The sequence below is a fragment of the Thalassophryne amazonica genome, chromosome 18, assembly GCF_902500255.1.
Source record: "Thalassophryne amazonica chromosome 18, fThaAma1.1, whole genome shotgun sequence".
Taxonomy (NCBI): Eukaryota; Metazoa; Chordata; class Actinopteri; order Batrachoidiformes; family Batrachoididae; genus Thalassophryne; species Thalassophryne amazonica.
The window spans coordinates 32,924,618-32,947,413 of NC_047120.1; the positions used below are offsets into that span (position 1 = coordinate 32,924,618).

The 22,796-nt window shown below is 41.8% G+C and overlaps 1 protein-coding gene across 2 annotated transcripts in view; it reads right to left on the reverse strand.

The window, feature by feature from the left end:
* ldb3b (LIM domain binding 3b) overlaps positions 1–22,304 on the reverse strand; it is a 51,125-nt gene extending 28,821 nt beyond the window's left edge. For both annotated transcript variants that reach the window (XM_034194195.1, XM_034194194.1), the window contains exons 1-3: positions 22,213–22,304; positions 21,691–21,990; positions 12,167–12,318 (exon numbers count right to left, since the gene is read on the reverse strand). In XM_034194195.1, the coding sequence (XP_034050086.1) occupies positions 12,167–12,318; positions 21,691–21,786 (248 nt within the window). In that variant the 5' untranslated portion in view covers positions 21,787–21,990; positions 22,213–22,304. The remainder of the gene's footprint in view (positions 1–12,166; positions 12,319–21,690; positions 21,991–22,212) is intronic.
* Between the last annotated feature and the right edge of the window lie 492 nt (positions 22,305–22,796).

Here is a 22,796-nt window from a genome sequence, read left to right on the forward strand (position 1 = left end):
GAGGACTGTTTCATCAAAGTTAAAAGTTGTATCACGGTGACTTGTAAGCTGCAGAAGAAACAAAGAAAAAAAAAAAATATATATATATATATATATATATATTTTTTTTTTTTTTAAAGTAATCCACAGGTGTATATAATTAAAGCGGCCACCTCATTCTGTATGCAGAATGGCACTGCATTTCTGCAAAATCGCTATTTTGCAGAAATAAACGGACAAACAGTTAAAAGTGGGATCACGGTGTGAAAATGACTGTTTAAAACCAGGGAAAAATAAAGCCAGCAAGCCACAGATGGAAAGGAAGCCAGTGACAAGGAGCACAGAGGCAGCTGTCCATGAATGGAGAACAGCAGCGCATGCAAAAGAGCGATTTTGCAGAAATAAACGGACAAACAAAAAGTTCAAAGTGGGATCATGGTGTGTGTGTTTAAATCCGCAGAAGAAATAAAGCCAGCGAGCCGCAGAGCCAGCAAGGAGCACAGTGGTGGCTGTCCAGGAACTCTTGGTTCAGTTCTAGCTGGTCTGATGCATTACAGGTGGACAGCAGCCTGGCGCACAGCGCACAACCGCAGGTCTGTACTGGAGTGTCTATTTTTGTACTGCATTTAAAAAAATGTGACATCTTTAGATGCTGCTGTGAATCTGTGAATTGAAAACCCACACTTTAAACGGACCAGGTGTGGGAGGGCTGGAGGTTTGGACCAAATCCGTGCCTAAATGTGCGCCGTCGTGTTATCATGGCACTATCACGGCACTACATGGCTTAGTGTGGCTGATGCGAGCCATTCCAGGCTGTAATGACAGGTCAGTCGTGGCTCACTAGAGGCTGCTACATGGCACATGTGAGGTACAGAAAGGCACATAGAGGGACCTTCATAGCAGATACGTGATAGATGAAAACGTGGGTCATTCTTCGAATAATCACTGACACACCCATGCATGGCTCATTACTCATGGATTATTATTCGGCGGGACCCAGGCTTTAGAAGCAGTTGTTATGGTTAGCAATGAAGTCAGACGAACTGGTTTACTGGGAAACTGAGGCAGCTCCGCCAAGCCAAGGAAGAGGCCTGCAGAAGTGGAAACAGGCTTCTGTACAAGCAGACCAGAAACACTCACAGAGGGGATCAGAGCAGCAAAGAGAAGCTACTCTGAAAGGCTGAAAAAAACAATTCCCAATCAACGATCCTGCAACAGTGTGGACAGGTCTTCAGCATGCCACCAACTACAAGAAACCACCCCACAACCTGTGGAGAACCCCGACTGTCTGAGGAGCTGAATGTGTTTTATTCAGGTTTGAAAGGGACCCTCACACACCCTTCACCCACTCCAAACATATTTGGCCTACCTGCTCCCCTGGACACCTCTTTCCCCATCACCCCTGCAACACCACCCACACTAACGATCTGTGAAAAGGACGTTTGTCAGAAATTTCTCAAATGAAAGCTCAAAAAGGTTCCAGGACCTGATGGTGTCTCTCAGATATGTCTGAGAGCTGATCAGCTGGTTTCTATCTTCGCCCGGCTTTTCAACAGATCTCTGGAGCTGTGTGAGGTGCCCTCCTGCTTCAAATGCTCCACTATTATTCCATTCCCAAATAAATTCTACATAACAGGACTAAATGACTACAGGCCCGTCGCTCAGACATCTGTAGTCATGAAATCTTTTGAACAGCTGGTGTTGAGCCACCTGAAGGACATCACAGGACCCCTGCTGGACCCCCTGCAAACTGGTCAGTTGAGGATGGAGTCAGTATGGGACTGCATTACATCCTACAGCAACTGGACTCTGCAGAGACATATGTGAGGATCCTGTTTGTGGACTTCAGCTCGGTGTACAACACCATCATCCCCGACATTCTCCACAAGAAACTCTCCAACCTCTCTGTGTCAGTGCCACCTGTCAGTGGATCTCTAACTTCCTGACTTACAGGATACAGCAGGTGAGGCTGGGGAGCATCACATCCAGCATACGGACAATCAGCACTGGCGCCCCTCAGGAGTGTGTGCTCTCCCCACTGCTCTTCTCCCTCTACATGAAAGACTGCACCTCACGGAACCCCTCTGTTAAACTCCTGAAGTTTGTAGACTATACCACCATCATTGGAATCATTCAGGATGGTGATGAGTCCGCATACAGACAGGAGGTGGAACAGTTGGTCCTCTGGCATGGTCAGAACAACCTGGAGCTGAACCCGCTCAAGACCGTGGAGAAGACAGTGGACTTCAGGAGGAACCCACCATCACTCCCACCCCGCCCCGCCCCCCCTTCCTTCTCCATCCTCAACAACACTGTGACTACTGTGGACACTTTCCAGTTTGTGGGATACACCATCTCCCGAGATCTGAAGTGGACCTCCCACATAGAAACCATCAGGAAAAAGGCACAGCAGAGGATGTACTTACTTCCTCACACAGCTCAGAAAGTTCAACCTGCCCCAGAAACTGCTCATCATCTTTTACACATTCACCATCCAGTCTGTCCTGTGCATCTCCATCTCTGTTTGGTTTCCCTCTGCCACCAAACATGGCAGGCACAGACTTCAATGAACTGCCAGGCCGGCAGAAAAAAACAAAACAAAACACTGGAGCCAGCCTGCCCTCCATCCAGGACTTAAAGTGGTCCAGGAAGTGAGTTGGTAACATCTCTGCAGACCCCTCACACCCTGGACACACACTTTTTAAACTCCTCCCCTCTGGTCGATGTTACAGAGCTTCATATGTCAAAACAACCAGACACAGGAACAGTTTCTTTCCACAGGCCATCACACTGATGAACAACTTAACTTGGACCGGGAGTGACATGTTTACCCGCATGTTCTCCTTGAATTGCTGGCTGTCTGAGTGGTGTCCAAAAAATGAGGTGGGCTTCATAGATAATTGGCAAAGCTTCTGGGGAAAACCTGGTCTTGTTAGGAGAGACGGCATCCATCCCACTTTGGATGGAGCAGCTCTCATTTCTAGAAATCTGGCCAATTTTCTTAAATCCTCCAAACCGTGACTATCCAGGGTTGGGACCAGGAAGCAGAGTTGTAGTCTTACACACCTCTCTGCAGCTTCTCTCCCCCTGCCATCCCCTCATTACCCCATCCCCGTAGAGACAGTGCCTGCTCCCAGACCACCAATAACCAGCAAAAATCTATTTAAGCATAAAAATTCAAAAAGAAAAAATAATATAGCACCTTCAACTGCACCACAGACTAAAACAGTTAAATGTGGTCTATTAAACATTAGGTCTCTCTCTTCTAAGTCCCTGTTAGTAAATGATATAATAATTGATCAACATATTGATTTATTCTGCCTTACAGAAACCTGATTACAGCAGGATGAATATGTTAGTTTAAATGAGTCAACACCCCCGAGTCACACTTACTGCCAGAATGCTCGTAGCACGGGCCGGGGCGGAGGATTAGCAGCAATCTTCCATTCCAGCTTATTAATTAATCAAAAACCCAGACAGAGCTTTAATTCATTTGAAAGCTTGACTCTTAGTCTTGTCCATCCAAATTGGAAGTCCCAAAAACCAGTTTTATTTGTTGTTATCTATCGTCCACCTGGTCGTTACTGTGAGTTTCTCTGTGAATTTTCAGACCTTTTGTCTGACTTAGTGCTTAGCTCAGATAAGATAATTATAGTAGGCGATTTTAACATCCACACAGATACTGAGAATGACAGCCTCAACACTGCATTTAATCTATTATTAGACTCAATTGGCTTTGCCTCAAAATGTAAATGAGTCCACCCACCACTTTAATCATATCTTAGATCTTGTTCTGACTTATGGTATGGAAATTGAAGACTTAACAGTATTCCCTGAAAACTCCCTTCTGTCTGATCATTTCTTAATAACATTTACATTTACTCTGATGGACTACCCAGCAGTGGGGAATAAGTTTCATTACACTAGAAGTCTTTCAGAAAGTGCTGTAACTAGGTTTAAGGATATGATTCCTTCTTTATGTTCTCTAATGCCATATACCAACACAGTGCAGAATAGCTACCTAAACTCTGTGAGTGAGATAGATTATCTCGTCAATAGTTTTACATCCTCATTGAAGACAACTTTGGATGCTGTAGCTCCTCTGAAAAAGAGAGCTTTAAATCAGAAGTGCCTGACTCCGTGGTATAACTCACAAACTCGCAGCTTAAAGCAGATAACCCGTAAGTTGGAGAGGAAATGGCATCTCACTAATTTAGAAGATCTTCACTTAGCCTGGAAAAAGAGTCTGTTGCTCTATAAAAAAGCCCTCCGTAAAGCTAGGATATCTTACTACTCATCACTAATTGAAGAAAATAAGAACAACCCCAGGTTTCTTTTCAGCACTGTAGCCAGGCTGACAAAGAGTCAGAGCTCTATTGAGCCGAGTATTCCTTTAACTTTAACTAGTAATGACTTCATGACTTTCTTTGCTAATAAAATTTTAACTATTAGAGAAAAAATTACTCATAACCATCCCAAAGACGTATCGTTATCTTTGGCTGCTTTCAGTGATGCCGGTATTGGTTAGACTCTTTCTCTCCGATTGTTCTGTCTGAGTTATTTTCATTAGTTACTTCCTCCAAACCATCAACATGTCTATTAGACCCCATTCCTACCAGGCTGCTCAAGGAAGCCCTACCATTAATTAATGCTTCGATCTTAAATATGATCAATCTATCTTTATTAGTTGGCTATGTACCACAGGCTTTTAAGGTGGCAGTAATTAAACCATTACTTAAAAAGCCATCACTTGACCCAGCTATCTTAGCTAATTATAGTCCAATCTCCAACCTTCCTTTTTCTCTCAAAAATTCTTGAAAGGGTAGTTGTAAAACAGCTAACTGATCATCTGCAGAGGAATGGTCTATTTGAAGAGTTTCAGTCAGGTTTTAGAATTCATCATAGTACAGAAACAGCATTAGTGAAGGTTACAAATGATCTTCTTATGGCCTCAGACAGTGGAGTTATCTCTGTGCTTGTTCTGTTAGACCTCAGTGCTGCTTTTGATACTGTTGACCATAAAATTTTATTACAGAGATTAGAGCATGCCATAGGTATTAAAGGCACTGCGCTGCGGTGGTTTGAATCATATTTATCTAATAGATTACAATTTGTTCATGTAAATGGTGAATCTTCTTCACAGACTAAGGTTAATTATGGAGTTCCACAAGGTTCTGTGCTAGGACCAATTTTATTCACTTTATACATGTTTCCCTTAGGCAGTATTATTAGACGGCATTGCTTAAATTTTCATTGTTACGCAGATGATACCCAGCTTTATCTATCCATGAAGCCAGAGGACACACACCAATTAGCTAAACTGCAGGATTGTCTTACAGACATAAAGACATGGATGACCTCTAATTTCCTGCTTTTAAACTCAGATAAAACTGAAGTTATTGTACTTGGCCCCCACAAATCTTAGAAACATGGTGTCTAACCAGATCCTTACTCTGGATGGCATTACCCTGACCTCTAGTAATACTGTGAGAAATCTTGGAGTCATTTTTGATCAGGATATGTCATTCAATGCGCATATTAAACAAATATGTAGGACTGCTTTTTTGCATTTGCGCAATATCTCTAAAATTAGAAAGGTCTTGTCTCAGAGTGATGCTGAAAAACTAATTCATGCATTTATTTCCTCTAGGCTGGACTATTGTAATTCATTATCATCAGGTTGTCCTAAAAGTTCCCTGAAAAGCCTTCAGTTAATTCAAAATGCTGCAGCTAGAGTACTGACAGGGACTAGAAGGAGAGAGCATATCTCACCCATATTGGCCTCTCTTCATTGGCTTCCTGTTAATTCTAGAATAGAATTTAAAATTCTTCTTCTTACTTATAAGGTTTTGAATAATCAGGTCCCATCTTATCTTAGGGACCTCATAGTACCATATCACCCCAATAGAGCGCTTCGCTCTCAGACTGCAGGCTTACTTGTAGTTCCTAGGGTTTGTAAGAGTAGAATGGGAGGCAGAGCCTTCAGCTTTCAGGCTCCTCTCCTCTGGAACCAGCTCCCAATTTGGATCAGGGAGACAGACACCCTCTCTACTTTTAAGATTAGGCTTAAAACTTTCCTTTTTGCTAAAGCTTATACGAGGGCTGTCCATAAAGTATAGGTCCTTTTTATTTTTTTCAAAAACTATATGGATTTCACTCATATGTTTTAACGTCAGATATGCTTGAACCCTCGTGCGCATGCGTGAATTTTTCCACGCCTGTCGGTGACGTCATTCGCCTGTGAGCACTCCTTGTGGGAGGAGTCGTCCAGCCCCTCGTCGGAATTCCTTTGTCTGAGAAGTTGCTGAGAGACTGGCGCTTTGTTTGATCAAAATTTTTTCTAAACCTGTGAGACACATCGAAGTGGACACGGTTCGAAAAATTAAGCTGGTTTTCAGTGAAAATTTTAACGGCTGATGAGAGATTTTGAGGTGATACTGTCGCTTTAAGGACTTCCCACGGAGCGAGACGTCGTGCAGCGCTCTCAGGCGCCGTCGTCAGCCTGTTAAAAGCTGAAAACCTCCACATTTCAGGCTCTATTGATCCAGGACGTCGTGAGAGAACAGAGAAGTTTCAGAAGAAGTCGGTTTCAGCATTTTATCCGGATATTCCACTGTTAAAGGAGATTTTTTTAATGAAAGACGTGCGGACGGGTCCGCGCGTCGGGACGCAGCCGACGCGGTGCGGCGGCACAGGAAAAACACCTCTGTTGGAAGCCTTAAGGACAAGTTGGAACATGTCCAGCTGTTAAACAATTTCTCATATACTCACTCCACTGAAAGCCATCAAAAGCTGCCTGGATTTTACAAATGGTTATCAACACGGAGGTGTTTTTCCTGTGCCGCCGCACCGCATCGGCTGCGTCCCGACGCGCGGACCCGTCCGCACGTCTTTCATTAAAAAAATCTCCTTTAACAGTGGAATATCCGGATAAAATGCTGAAACCGACTTCTTCTGAAACTTCTCTGTTCTCTCACGACGTCCTGGATCAATAGAGCCTGAAATGTGGAGGTTTTCAGCTTTTAACAGGCTGATGACGGCGCCTGAGAGCGCTGCACAACGTCTTGCACCATGGGAAGTCCTTAAAGCGACAGTATCACCTCAAAATCTCTCATCAGCCGTTAAAATTTTCACTGAAAACCAGCTTAATTTTTTGAACCGTGTCCACTTCGATGTGTCTCACAGGTTTAGAAACAATTTTGATCAAACAAAGCGCCAGTCTCTCAGCAACTTCTCAGACAAAGGAATTCCGATGAGGGGCTGGACGACTCCTCCCACAAGGAGTGCTCACAGGCGAATGACGTCACCGACAGGCGTGGAAAAACTCACGCATGCGCACGAGGGTTCAAGCATGTCTGACGTAAAAACATATGAATGAAATCCATATAGTTTTTGAAAAAAATAAAAAGGACCTATACTTTATGGACAGACCTTGTAGTTAGGGCTGGATCAGGTGACCCTGAACCATCCCTTAGTTATGCTGCTATAGACTTAGACTGCTGGGGGGTTCCCATGATGCACTGAGTGTTTCTTTCTCTTTTTGCTCTGTATGCACCACTCTGCATTTAATCATTAGTGATTGATCTCTGCTCCCCTCCACAGCATGTCTTTTTCCTGGTTCTCTCCCTCAGCCCCAACCAGTCCCAGCAGAAGACTGCCCCTCCCTGAGCCTGGTTCTGCTGGAGGTTTCTTCCTGTTAAAAGGGAGTTTTTCCTTCCGACTGTTGCCAAGTGCTTGCTCACAGGGGGTCGTTTTGACCGTTGGGGTTTTTCCGTAATTATTGTATGGCCTTGCCTTACAATATAAGGCGCCTTGGGCAACTGTTTCTTGTGATTTGGCGCTATATAATTAAAACTGATTTGATTTGATTCTGATTTGCCAAAAAACTCAATAATTCATATACCTCATGTACAACTTCAATCTGTTTGTCTGTTTCTCCTTTGCACACATTTTTATTGCACATTTGATTTTATTTGCACATTTTTATTTGCACATTTTTAGTGCGAATTATTCAGTGTTTACTGTGTATTTATAAATGTCCGTACAGAGAGAGTGCAGCTCAAACTGGAGTTAAATTCCTTGTATTCTTATAAATACTTGGAAACAAAGGCTATTCTGATTCTGAAAGATGAAGGAAAAACTGAACACAACAAAGAAATTACTACGACTCACCGAGGTAGCATCCTAGAATTACATCGCAATGAAATGATGCCTGCAATTGTTTGTATTTTAATGGTAGAATGACATCTGACGTAATGCAACAAGCTATGTTGAATTTTCTACATAGCTGGGGGGAGTACACTTGCGTGACAAGCTGATAATTATGTACAGACAAGATCACATGGGGCCAGCCACGTCTGAGTGCACACAGCATGGCAAGGCGCCTCTTAGCTGATCACCAGCCAGCCACTCACTGAGAGCTGGAAATGACGGTTCAGTGCACATGTGTTAAATTAAAAACACAGAGAACACATTCATGACAAGTATATAGATGAATACTACAATAGCTACATACATAATTACGTACTCGTACATATCAAATCACTAAAATAATCACAGAACGAGGAAACAAAGAGTGACAATTGGTTCTGTGTGCTGATCAAACAGCAGCAGCTTTTGGGAACTGTCAAAATCACAGCTGGCGAACACATACTGTGTTATGACAGACATGATGTTTCAACTGTCCACCATGAGGCACGTGGATGTGCGTGCTGTCCTCATGAGGAAATACATAAAAACATATACTGCCTTTGCTACGGGCTGGAGTGACCGTGTCAGCACGTACATCAGCAGGCTGTGCCAGGTGAAAAGGACTGTCTGATCATGTGTACACTTAGCTGGCGATCTGAATGTCACATCACCCACGTGGGCTGTGAACATGATAAGAGCGCACTCCTTCATTCATGTCATTTCATGACTGTATGTCTATAACCATGGGTCATACACAGAGGAACAGAAGGATCATACTTGTCCACTCGATGAGAGGGATTAAATATTAGAAATTGCGGTGTGTGGGTTTTTTTTGTTTTGTTTTGTTTTTTGGTGTACGTGTTTTTTTTTCCGCACAGCAGCAGTGCCACATGTTCCAGGTGCTCGCACTGTGTTTGTGCACGCACATGAGCATGTACGAAACCGTCACCATGGTATCATGCACAACTGTCCGACTGTAGGTGGAATGTTTTCCCCATTTTGTTTTTTGTTCACGGATTTGCAGACAGTTTCTGCTTCTTTCACCCAATTCTGTGTTATGTGTGAAGGGCCTTACTCAGGGAGGTGACCAAGAACTGGATGGTCACTCTGTCAGAGCTCCAGCATTCTTCTGTGGAGAGAGGAGAACCTTACAGAAGGACAATCATCTCTGCAGCAATCCATCATTAGGCCTGTCAAATGGCTAGACGGAAGCCACTCCTTGTAAAAAGCACATGGCAGCCCACCTGAGGGACTCTCAGACCATGAGAAACAAAATTCTCTGGTCTGATGAAATAAAGATTGAACTCTTTGGCGTGAATGCCAGACATCACGATGGGAAGAAACCAGGCACCACAGCCGTGTGTGAAGCATGTTGGTGGCAGCATCATGCTGTGGGATGTTTGTCAGCAGCAGGCACTGGGAGACTAGTCAGGATTGAGGGAAAGATGAATGCAGCAATGTACAGTGACATCCTGGATGAAAACCTGTTCCAGAGCCCTCTTGACCTGAAACTGGGGTGACGGTTCATCTTTCAACAGGACAAGGACGCTAAGTCCACAGCCAAGATATCAAAGGAGTGGCTTCAGGGCAACTCTGTGATATCCTTGGGTGTCTGCAAAGGGTGTGAATTCTTATGTACATGTGAATTCTTAGGGTTTTTTTTATTATTTTAATAAATCTGCATTATGGGGTGTTGTGAGTAGAATTTCAGGGAAAAATGAATTTACTCCATTTTGGAATAAGGCTGTAACATAAAATGTGGAAACAGTGAAGCACTGTGACTACTTTCTGGATGCACTACATGTGACATACATTTCAAAGACACATATGTCAAGAATATACTGCACTGTCATCTACAACCATGTGTGACAAGCTGCCACTGCATACTGATCTGAGTGAGGTACTCTGTGATCCACACTCCAGAGCAGACATGCACTGTTGCTGGATGCCAACTGCCACAAAAGAAGAAAGGAAGAGGATGAGCTGGGTCAGAGAATAATTGAAACTAATAAATCATGCTCTTAAACTGAAAGACCACACTCTTAAATAAAAAGAGGGAATAACTGTGATAATACTTAGCACTGCCCTTGCTTGCACTTCGCGGGACAGCCATAACTATAGCAAGGACAGTGAGGCTAATGTAAGGCTAACGCTATAAAATTTAAAACCAGATCATTGTTTTAAAAATTTTATTTACATTTAGTGAGGTAAACATGCACAGTTTTATCTCTGCATGGATGCTTTTGTCATTTCAGTACTTAAAAGAACCAGTTTATTCTTGCGTTCTTTTGTTTCTCATACAGTACCATTAATTAGCGCATTTGCTTCTGCTTGGCAGCACAGTTTTTGTATTACAAATAAATAATGCACAGGTTAAATTTATTTTGCTTCTTGTTGCATGAAGCTGTAGTGCCGTGTTTCAAAATAAATGTGACTTATAGACTAATGTGACTTATACTGTGTATTTTTTTTCCCTCTTCGTGACACATTTATGGACAGAGGTGCCTAGTACTCGAGTACATCACTTTCTCCAAAACCACACATAATCCCCACCAATCTTTGTGACTTCTACCTTCTACGAGGTCTGTTAGAAAAGTATCCGACCTTTTTATTTTTTTCAAAACCTGATGGATTTGAATCACATGTGCTTGCATGAGCCAACCTTGAACCTCCGTGCGTACGCGTGATTTTTTTCACGCCTGTCGGTTGCATCATTTGCTTGTAAGCAGCCTTTGTGTGAGCATGGGTGGAGTCTCTCGTCATTTTTTCTTTGCAAGGAAATGGCGGAACGACTGGAGCAGCGCGACTGTATCAAATTTTGCCAGAAACTGGGCGACAGCCAGGTGGAAACCATTTGGATTATTCAGATGGCTTTTGGTGACGATCCTATGGGCATCACACAGATTAAGGAGCGGTACAACCGGTTTAAAGACGTCCGCACGACGGTGGAGAGCGAGCCACGCTCCAAGCGGCCATCAACATGGAGAAATGACCGGATCATTCCAAAGTGAACGCTGTGGTGATGTGGGACCGTCTTGTGATTATCCGAGAAATTGTGGAAGAGGTGGACATCAGCACTTTTTCGGTACATCCCACTGTGAAAGAAGATTTTGCCATGAAAAGAGTTGCAGCGAAATTCATCGGCACAACGCTGATGCCGCAGCAAAAGCGCCTCCGTGATGAAGCCTCACAGGACATGCCCTGACATGTCCAGCTCATCCACAATTTCTGGGATAGTCACACGACTGAAAAGCCAACGAAAGCCGTCTGAATCTTCCGAATGGTGGAAGAGCGGGGCATGTGAGGGCATGTCCTGTGAGGCTTCATCACGGAGGCGCTGTTGCTGCGCCATCATCATTCATGGCAAAATCTTCTTTCACAGTGGAATGTTCCGAAAAAGTGCTGATGTCCACCTCTTCCACAATTTCTCGGATAATCACACGATGGTCCCACATCACCACAGTGTTCACTTTGGAAATGATCCGGTCATTTCAGCGTGTTGATAGTTGACCGGAGCGTGGCGCGCTCTCCACCGTTGTGCGGACATCTTTAAACTGGTTGTACTGCTCCTTAATCTGTGTGATGCCCATAGGATCGTCACCGAAAGCCATCTGAATAATCCGAATGGTTTCCACCTGGCTGTCGCCCAGATTCTGGCAAAATTTGATGCAGTCGCGCTACTCCAGTCGTTCCGCCATTTCCTTGCAAAGAAAAAACACAGAGAGACTCCACCCATTCTCACACAAAGGCTGCTTACAAGCAAATGACGCAACAGACAGGCGTGAAAAAAAATCACGCATGCGCACGAAGGTTCAAGGTTGGCTCATGCAAGCACACGTGATTCAAATCCATCAGGTTTTTGAAAAAAATAAAAAGGTCAGATACTTTTCTAACAGACCTCGTACGAGTATAAGTACCTTTCTCGGTCAGTACCCTTTTAAGACATCTATCTTTATTGCCTAGTGTGTGTGTGTGTGTGTGTGTGGGGGGGGGTTACTTCTGCATGTTGAGTGACAGTCTCGTGGTGGCCGCCTTGATCTTATTCTGTGCTTCCAGGTGTGTCATCCCCTCAGTGCTGACCCCATCGATGGCGGAGATGATGTCACCCTGAGCCAGGGTGCCGCCTGCTGCTTTGGTGCCTGGAGTTATCTGTGGAGGAGCCAACAGAGTACGTCAGACACAGAGACCTTTGAAAACACACATAAGACACTATAATACACACATGAATACATACATTCACACATACAGGAACACCAGCATCACAGCTCAGCAAAAATTTAGTTATCCAATGGTTAGCTACCCAATAAAGGCACCATTGCAAAAGTGCTAACAATGTTACTAATGTTGTGAATGTGTTTTTAAGTGAATTTTTAGACATTACCACTATATGTAAAAGATTCATATTCTATGTACAGTTAGTTAAGTTACCAGCAGCACACATCAGTGAAAATGTCTTTGACAATTTCATTTACAGCGTATCCAGAAAGTATTCACAGCACTTCACTTTTTCCACATTTTGTTATGTTACAACCTTATTCCAAAATGGAGTAAATTAATTTTTTCGCCTCAAAATTCTACTCACAACACCCCATAATGACAACATGAAAAAGTTTTTTTTTTTTTTGCAAATTTATTTATTCATATATATATATATATATATAGTGAGGAAAATAAGTATTTGAACACCCTGCGATTTTGCAAGTTCTCCCACTTAGAAATCATGGAGGAGTCTGAAAATTTTCATCTTAGGTGCATGTCCACTGTGAGAGACATAATCTTAAAAAGAAAAAAAAAAACGGAAATCACAATGTATGATTTTTTAATCATTTATTTGTATGTTACTGCTGTAAATAAGTATTTCAACACCTGTGAAAATCAATGTTAATATTTGATACAGTAGCCTTTATTTGCAATTACAGAGGTCAAACGTTTCCTGTAGTTTTTCACCAGGTTTGCACACACTGCAGCAGGGATTGTGGTCCACTCCTCCACACAGATCTTCTCTAGATCAGCCAGGTTACTGGGCTGTCGCTGAGAAACACAGAGTTTGAGCTCCCTCTAAAGATTTTCTATTTAGTTTAGTTTAGGTCTGGAGACTGGCTAGGCCGCTCCAGAACCTTGATTTGCTTCTTACAGAGCCACTCCTTGGTTATCCTGGCTGTGTACTTCGGGTCACTGTCATGTTGGAAGACCCATCCACGACCCATCTTCAATGCTCTAACTGAGGGAAGGAGGTTGTTCCCCCAAATCTCGCAATGCATGGCCCCGGTCATCCTCTCCTTAATACAGTGTAGTTGTCCTGTCCCATGTCCAGAAAAACACCCCCAAACCATGATGCTTCCACCCCCATGCATCACAGTAGGGACGGTGTTTTTTGGGCTAGTACTCAGCATTCTTCTTCCTGCAAACACGGTGAGTAGAATTAAGACCAGAAAGTTCTATTTTGGTCTCATCTGACCACATAACTTTCTCCCATGACTCCTCTTGATCATCCAAATGGTCAGGGGCAAACTTAAGATGGGCCTGGACGTGTGCTGATTTAAGCAGGGGAACCTTCCGTGCCATGCAGGATTTTAACCCACAACGTCTTAGTGTATTACCCACAATAACCTTGGAAACAGTGGTGCCATTGACCAGCTCCTCCCATGCAGTTCTGGGCTGATTCCTCACCTTTCTTACGATCATTGATACGCCACGAGGTGGGATCTTGCATGGAGCCCCAGTCAGAGGGAGATTGACAGTCATGTTTAGCTTCTTAAATTTTCTAATAATTGCTCCAACAGTTGATCTATTTTCACCAAGCTGCTTGGTAATTGCCCCGTAGTCCTTTCCAGCCTTGTGGAGGTCTACAATTTTGTCTCTGGTGTCTTTGGACAGCTCTTTGGTCTTAGCCATGTTAGTAGTTGGAGGTACTCTGGGGGTGCTCTTCTGCAAAGGGGACAGGACGACTGCACCGTATTGAAGGGAGGATGGATGGGGTCATGTATTGTGAGATTTTGGCAAACAACCTCCTTCCATCAGTAAGAGCATTGAAGATGGGTCATGGCTGGGTCTTCCAGCATGACAATGACCCCAAACACACAGCCAACTAAGGAGGGGCTCCGTGAGAAGCATTTCAAGGTCCTGGAGTGGCCTGGTCAGTCTCCAGACCTGAACTCAATAGAAAATCTTTGGAGGGAGCTGAAACTGCAAACCTGAAAGATTTGGAGAAGATCTGTATGGAGGAGTGGACCAAAATCCCTGCTGCAGTGTGTGCAAACCTGGTGAAAAACTACAGGAAACGTTTGACCTCTGTAACTGCAAACAAAGGCTACTGTACCAAATATTAACATTGATTTTCACAGGTGTTCAAATACTTATTTGCAGTAATAACATACAAATAAATTAAAAAAATACATACATTGTGATTTTCTGATTTTTTTTTTTTAGATTATGTCTCTTACAGTGGACATGCACCTAAGATGAAAATTTCAGACCCCTCCATGATTTCTAAGTGGGAGAACTTGCAAAATCGCAGGGTGTTCAAATACTTATTTTCCTCACTGTATGTGATGTTTTGAGATTACCTGTGACCCATCTTACATTAACATCCATAAGATGTCTTGTCAATCACTTCCAAATTCACCAAATGATGGTCATAGCATCTGATCCCTTGAATTTCTCCCCCAGAGGGGTTGAAATTATAAATTGTTTCCAGACAATATGAATTATGATCATATTGGCAATATCATATTATGAATCCCTTATGTAACTGCTAAGGAATAAAATTATAGTGGTGCCAAAGAAAATTCTTTGATGAGTTAAATCGTAAAAATCCCAGTGGCACTAGACCTTTAACAATGTGATTCTGCTTGTTTTTAGTTTGTAACAAGAATGACAGAAATGAATAACAAAATGATTGTTGCTTCAATCTGTTGCAAGCAGGACACAGTAAGTTTTGTAATATATGCAAAAATAAATAAATAAATAAATAAATAAATAAAAGATAAAAAAGATTGATACAGGAATCCAGCCTGCAGGCTTATTACATCAAACTGTAATTGAAGATGCTGTGTTTTGTGTGCATGAGATGATCATAGATCACATCATGTTCCAGCTCACATAGAACCCTGTTAGTCTGAGACCAGCATCAGGAAACATGTGATCAATACCACCTGATCACCAGCACAGACAAACTGCAGCCAGCCATCAACAATAACTTCAAATTTCTGCTGATGAGGAGCTGAAACACAAACTGACTGTAGGGAGTAAAGAAAACTTAGTAACAGTAACACAAGCTATCGCCATGTTTCCTCCTCGACTTCCATTCTATTTAAAGGAAATGCTGTAAATACACATCTCGTCTCAACCAGACACTGTCAGCTGCAGGAGTCTAAACTGTTCATAAAGTTCACAAACGACCTTTTATCATCCTCTTTTTATTCATTCAAGGAAAAAAAAAACCCTCATTTATCATCATTCTTTATCTTTATCATTACAGGTGTTTTGTTGTGTAAAATCATACTTTGTATATTTTTTTAACAGTTGTTAGTGTTGGAGTTTTATAGAAACCTTTTTAAAGTTGAACACATTTTATACTTGCACATGTAGAAACTACTGTGTCAAAAGGAAAGTTTGCTGCTGAAACACTTCGTTTGATATGTCTGTGACATATATGATCCATTCCATTGGTGAATGTGGGTGTGGCTCCATTCCATGTAAAGCAATAGGAACAGAAACACGCTGTTTTTTTTACTTGCTCTTTTTTTGAAAGTATAACTTTTTTTGTAAGAAAACAGAATTTTTTAAGACTCCTGACAACCTACATCAACCTGTTCACAATGTGAATATTATGACCCCTGTAATTTGATTTATCAAATCAATATTAATAATAATTGAGTAAATTAACACATATACAAGTTTTAGGCACATTTAATATGGCCTAAACTTTAAAAAATAATGAGCTAAACATATACTCTGGAAAAAAATGAAACTAGGAATAACATAAATAAACTAATATATTACACCTACAAGTATATTTACAATTTAAAGTTTTAACAATATTGTAAATATACTTTGAGAAAAAAAATTACTGAATATATATGTAACAAAATTACGGTAATTAAAAAAAAAAAGCTTATCACGGTTTTACTTTTTTCAGTATATAAGTACTTTCACCTCTAAAATCCACAAATAATAATAATAAATACATCAGTAATGAGCAGCAGTGGCCACCAGAACTAGGTTTTTGAATCAGAAGAAATCAACAAACAAGCTTATTTCAAGCTACATGTAACTGCAACCACACCTGCTCCTAATCTCCATCATGCATAAGATGATAACATTATTCCCTGCAACAACTAAAGCCATGATCAACAGAAGGCAGACAGGACTTTAGAATTTTACATAAGCAAGCAAACTTTTAATTTGGAGACATAGAAGATTATGTATTCAACTCATAAACGATGAATGCATCGTCATCTTGTGAGTCTCCAAAGATTGTCTTTTGTACTACACTCAACAAAAATATAAACGCAACACTTTTGTTTTTGCTCCCATTTTGTATGAGATGAACTCAAAGATCTAAAACTTTTTCCACATACACAATATCACCATTTCCCTCAAATATTGTTCACAAACCAGTCTAAATCTGTGATAGTGAGCACTTCTCCTTTGCTGAGATAATCCATCCCACCTCACAGGTGTGCCATACCAAGATGCTGATTAGACACCATGATTAGTGCACAGTGTGCCTTAGACTGTCCCACAATAAAAGGCCACTCTGAAGGTGCAGTTTTATCACACAGCACAATGCCATAGATGTCACAAGATTTGAGGGAGCGTGCAATTGGCATGCTGACAGCAGGAATGTCAACCAGAGCTGTTGCTCGTGTATTGAATGTTCATTTCTCTACCATAAGCCGTCTCCAAAGGCGTTTCAGAGAATTTGGCAGTACATCCAACCAGCCTCACAACCGCAGACCACGTGTAACCTCACCAGCCCAGGACCTCCACATCCAGCATGTTCACCTCCAAGATCATCTGAGACCAGCCACTCGGACAGCTGCTGAAACAGTCGGTTTGCATAACCAAAGAATTTCTGCACAAACTGTCAGAAACTGTCTCAGGGAAGCTCATCTGCATGCTCGTCGTCCTCATCGGGGTCTCGACCTGACTCCAGTTCATCGCCATAACCGACTTGAGTGGGTAAATGCTCACATTCACTGGCGTTTGGCACGTTGGAGAGGTGTTCTCTTCACAGATGATGCCAAGGAGATGTGTTGCACTGCATGAGGCAAATGGTGGTCACACCAGATACTGACTGGTATCCCCCCTCAATAAAACAAAACTGCACCTTTCAGAGTGGCCTTTTATTGTGGACAGTCTAAGGCACACCTGTGCACTAATCATGGTGTCTAATCAGCATCTTGATATGGCACACCTGTGAGGTGGGATGGATTATCTCAGCAAAGGAGAAGTGCTCACTATCACAGATTTAGACTGGTTTGTGAACAATATTTGAGGGAAATGGTGATATTGTGTATGTGGAAAAAGTTTTAGATCTTTGAGTTCATCTCATACAAAATAGGAGCAAAACCAAAAGTGTTGCATTTATATTTTTGTTGAGTATATTTGTTAAATTACCACTAATTCCCATTGAAGCTAATTAGACTAAAATCAGAATTTATCTGACAAATTTATCCAGACATTTAGAAAAGCCTCTGTGTCACCATCAGATATATAACATTACCAAACCACTTCATATACTGCTAGCACACAGTCAAACCTGCATGAGTGCGCAGGTAGAGTGCACACACACTACATGCATAGACACACGTGCACACATAAGCATACTGCACTTTGAACATGCACCACTTCATGACGTGCAAAAATGTGAAGCTCAGTAATGCAAATGTCAAAGGTTTTAATTGCAGCAACAGGGGTGTAGCCACGAGGTGGAGATGGGCGCATGCCCCTCCTCCATCTTCCCCAATTAAATTTACAGTGGTGCAGTAGTTTGTCACTAGATTACTGCAGACATTATGCCTAAATTAAAACTCCTTAAGTCATCCTGCTGGAACAGTTGTTAAATATTCCTGAAGCTGGGGTGGTGGATTTAAATGTTGATTGTTGATTCCAAAAAAGACAAAATATGGATCAGATAGGAAAAGCTTGCTGACGTGTATACAATATACTGCAACACTTAATTACCAAGACAGCAGATATCACTGAATTTGTGATGAAATGGATTAAAGCTGATGGATTAAAACAGAAGTGAGTGAATAATATGCAAAGGAAATAATGGTGCCTATAGTAAAAAAATAAAAATAAAAATGCATACTCTGGTAATTTGAACATATGCACACTATAATGTTTGTCTTTCAGTTGTCGCCAGTTGTTCAGGATTGCTACAGCAGATCCAATACAGATCAACATTCTCATGCTTTACACTGGATGTCCTTCCTGATGCAACTCCAAGTTGTATGTATTCTACAATATTTAAAATAATGATAATAATTTAATAATAATAATTTTTAATAATTAAAATGTGAACAATACATAGTGTAATAAATTAAATATACAATATTAGCAATAATAATAAATAATCTAACACTTAATTAAAATATACAATATTGCTGTGATAATATAATTAAAATATACAACAGCAACAACAATATAATACTTTAATAATTAAAATATGAACAATACATAGTGTAATAATTAAAATATACAATAATAAATAAACACTTAAATAATTAAAATATACAATATTGCTATAATAATCATAATAATATTAATAATACAAATATACAACAACAATAAAAATAAAAAAAATAACAGCAACAATAATATTATACTCTAATAATAAAAATATGAACAACACACATCATTCTAATTACAATGTGCAGTATTATAAATAATATAATTCTCAAATCATTAAAATATGAACAACACATATATGAATTAAAATATACAATATTAGTAATTAAAAAATATGAAAATAGTAGACATAATTTAAAATCCATATAGCATAGGAGAAGAGCCAGACAAAGAATGGTTAACAACGACCTGTTAAAAAACAAGGACGAGGAGACATGACCCAGCTCAGAGGAAACCTGGGGCACCCGTCTGGAGCCACGCTTGGATGGAGGGCCACCAGAGGGCACCTGGTGGCTGGGTTTCCCATGGAGCCCGGTCAGGCACTGCCCAAAAAGACAACATGGACTTAACATCTCCACCCTGCGGGCTCACCACCCACAGGGGGAACTGCTGTGGTCGGATGTGCTCTCCCATGGGTGGCAGTGAAAGGTGAGGGCCTCTACGGACCAAACCCGGCTGGCAGAAGCTAGCTCTGGAGGCTGTCAGGGTAGGAGCTGGAGGTTGCATGAGAGGTGGAGTGCTACCATGTACATCTGGTCCTGCCTCCACAGACAGCCTCGGCTCTGGAACCACTCTCCTTGATAGGGGCTGGAGTCTGGACCTTGTTCTTCTCTGGAATTGCCCAGGGTGTGAGGCGCTGGGTGGTTGTGGGGATACGCACAAGCCCCCAACTGAGTGGTTGGTTGTTGCTGGACCTCTGTGCTAGTCACGGACTGTCCATAATGAACACCATGTTTGAACATAAGGATGCTCATAAGCGTACATGGTACCAGAGCACTCTAGGCTGAAGGTCGATTATCGATTTTGTGATCGTATCATCTGATCTGAGGCCACGTATTCTGAACACTCAGGTGAAGAGAGGGGCAGAGCTATCACCTGATCACCATCTGGTGGTGAGTTGGAACAGAGAGTGAAGGAGGACTTTGGACAGACCTGGTAAGTCCAAACGGATAGTGCGGGTGAACAGGGAACGTCTGGTGGAGCCCACTGTCAAACAGATCTTCAACTCAAATCTCCGGTGGAACTTTTCTGGCATCCCTGTGGAGGTTGTGGGCATTGAATCAGAATGGGAAATGTTCAAAGCTTCGATTGCTGAAGCCACAGCAGTGAGCTGTGGCCTGCAGGTCTTAGGTGTGTCAACGGGTGGCAACCCTCAAACACTGTGGTGGACACCAGGGGTCAGGGAAACCGTCTGATTGAAGGAGTCATTCCACGATATATTATCTTGGAGGATTCCGGAGGCAGTTGCAAGGTTCCAACAGGCCCAAAAGGGCGGCAGCCTCTGTTGTGGAGTAGGCAAAGCAACGGGTGTGGGAGGAGTTCGGTGTAACAATGGAGAAGGACTTGGGTCGACACCAAGGTGCTTCTGGTGGACCGTGAGGCACCTCAGGAGGGGAAAACAGGGAACCATCCAAGAGTAGACATTTATTTGAGTTACTCTAATACAAAGCATTTAATTATAACATGCATATTTGAATTCTTCAAGTGCTGCATATTTAAAATATTATAGGGCATATGTATTTTAATAAAATTTTAGCTGTTGAAATTATTATAGTAGATATATATTTGGGCCCTGTGACAGACTGGCGACCTGTCCAGGGTGTACCCTGCCTCATGCCCTGTGACTGCTGGGATAAGCTCCATCCCCCCACGACCCGATCTCGGATAAGCGGAGTTTTACATGTTGGAATTATTATAGAAACAACATATTTTAATTATTCAAATCTGGTGTATTTTATTTATTAGAAGATGTATATATTTGAATTATTTAAGTATTGTGTTTTTAATTATTAACACGTGCATATTACTTAAACAATAAAATAATTAAATAATTTAAATATATAAGATACTCTGTTAATTCAAAAAAAATGCTGTATACAGTTGCTTTAACATATATATTACACTGGTCAAAACATTTTTCTTGCATGTCAATGGATTTTTTTGGGTACTTTGCGGACGCTGGAATCCGAATCTGGTGTTACGTTTTTGAGATATGAAAACAAATCTTTAAAAAAAATTGGTATTTCATGCCGAAAGATAAAAAAAAAATTATGTTGTGTTTAAAGCACCCGTATATGGTAATAATGTTTGCAATGGAAGGCAGCAACTCCCTTAAGAATGCATTTCCCAAAACTACTTTTATGCTTGCACCCTTTTTGGGCATTACTGATCACAGTATACAAATACTAATGAGTGAAATATATTGAAAAAATTCAATCTGGTGCATTATGCTCATTACAGGTAAGGCACCCACTGAAACTTCTGTGCATGATTAGTGCCATCAAACTTGTGAGTAAATGAGAAACCTTTGCGTAATCCATCAAATGGAACATGCAGACTGCAAAAAATGTGAAGTGATAGAGGAAATCAGATTTCAGCACCCAAAAATTATCCTCGATCAGTTCTCAAAGTCCATGCAAGATTATTTTTTTTTGACCAGTGCTATTCCATAATAATTTAACTTAAATAATATCCATACTTCATGCGAGTTTTGCTGTGTGTGTGTCTGTGTGTGTATGCACCGTGCACGCTGCTGTTTCTTTGCTTTGTATCTGTATGTAATGTTGCATCTGTCAGTGCACTGTTCTGTAATGTGACAGTGTGTTGTCAGATTGTTGATGACACCATGTCACGTTGTGTTTGGAGTGATGTTGTCCTTACCCTGGAGATGGTGAGGGGCATGTTGAAGTCTTTTCCTCCCTGTAGTCTGAAGCCCCACGGAGCGGGGCCATTCAGAGTCACTGTGTAGGCACTCATCTTTTGCAGAACCTCAGCACTCCTCCTGCTACTCCTCCCGGCTGTGTGAGCTTCTCCTGCTGCTTTCCTTGTCCTCCCTCCTCTCCTGCTATCCTGTTCTCTTGGCGCTCACTTGTCGTCCGTCAGCCCAGGCCGCGACCTGTCTGCTCCCTGCTCACGGGACAAACACCCACAGGTAATGACGGGTCAGGTACAGTGGGACCTCTGACACACACACACACACACACACACACACACACACACACACACACACACACACACACACACACACACACACACACACACACACACACACACACACACACACACACACACACACACTTTGCATAGAAAAAGCAGACTCCATATCAACCAAATCACACAGCTTATAAAAAAGAGAGAGAAAAAACTTGCCAAGCTCTTAGTCTGCAAAAACAAAAAAGCCACCAGAATGTGAGAAAGTCCAAAATCTCAAAATATGACTTTATGCATATTATTAAGCAGGAGAAGAAGTTCTTGCCTGCAGGGTTGCTGAGGCTGAGGGACCCACAGCACTAAGAATAGCAGAGGCGAGCAGAGACCCGGGGACCCGGGCCCTTATAAGGCCAGTAACACGAAGCCCCAGAATGCTTCACTGCCGATTCACAAGGCCAATATAGACCCCTCTTACTGCAACACATTCTCTCTCTCTCTCTCTCTCTCTCTCTCTCTCTCTCTCTCTCTCTCTCTCTCTCTCTCTCTGTCCCTGTCTCACCACCCACCCATACTTTTTATTTTGTATCTTATTTGTTTCCTCTTTTTACTTTTAACAAAGATGTTAATCAGCTATTATTTCTCTGTTGGACTGTTTGTGACAGCACTCTGTGAGAATATCTGGCATGGAACACACAGCCTATTAAAGGCATCATATTTTGCAAAATCATTTTATATCTATTTTGGACCAGAAAGCTGTGGTTGGGGTTTCATGTTAAACCAAAAAAGGTTCTTCAACTCTATGATGTTTCATGGAGGAATTACACTGTCCGAAGCGA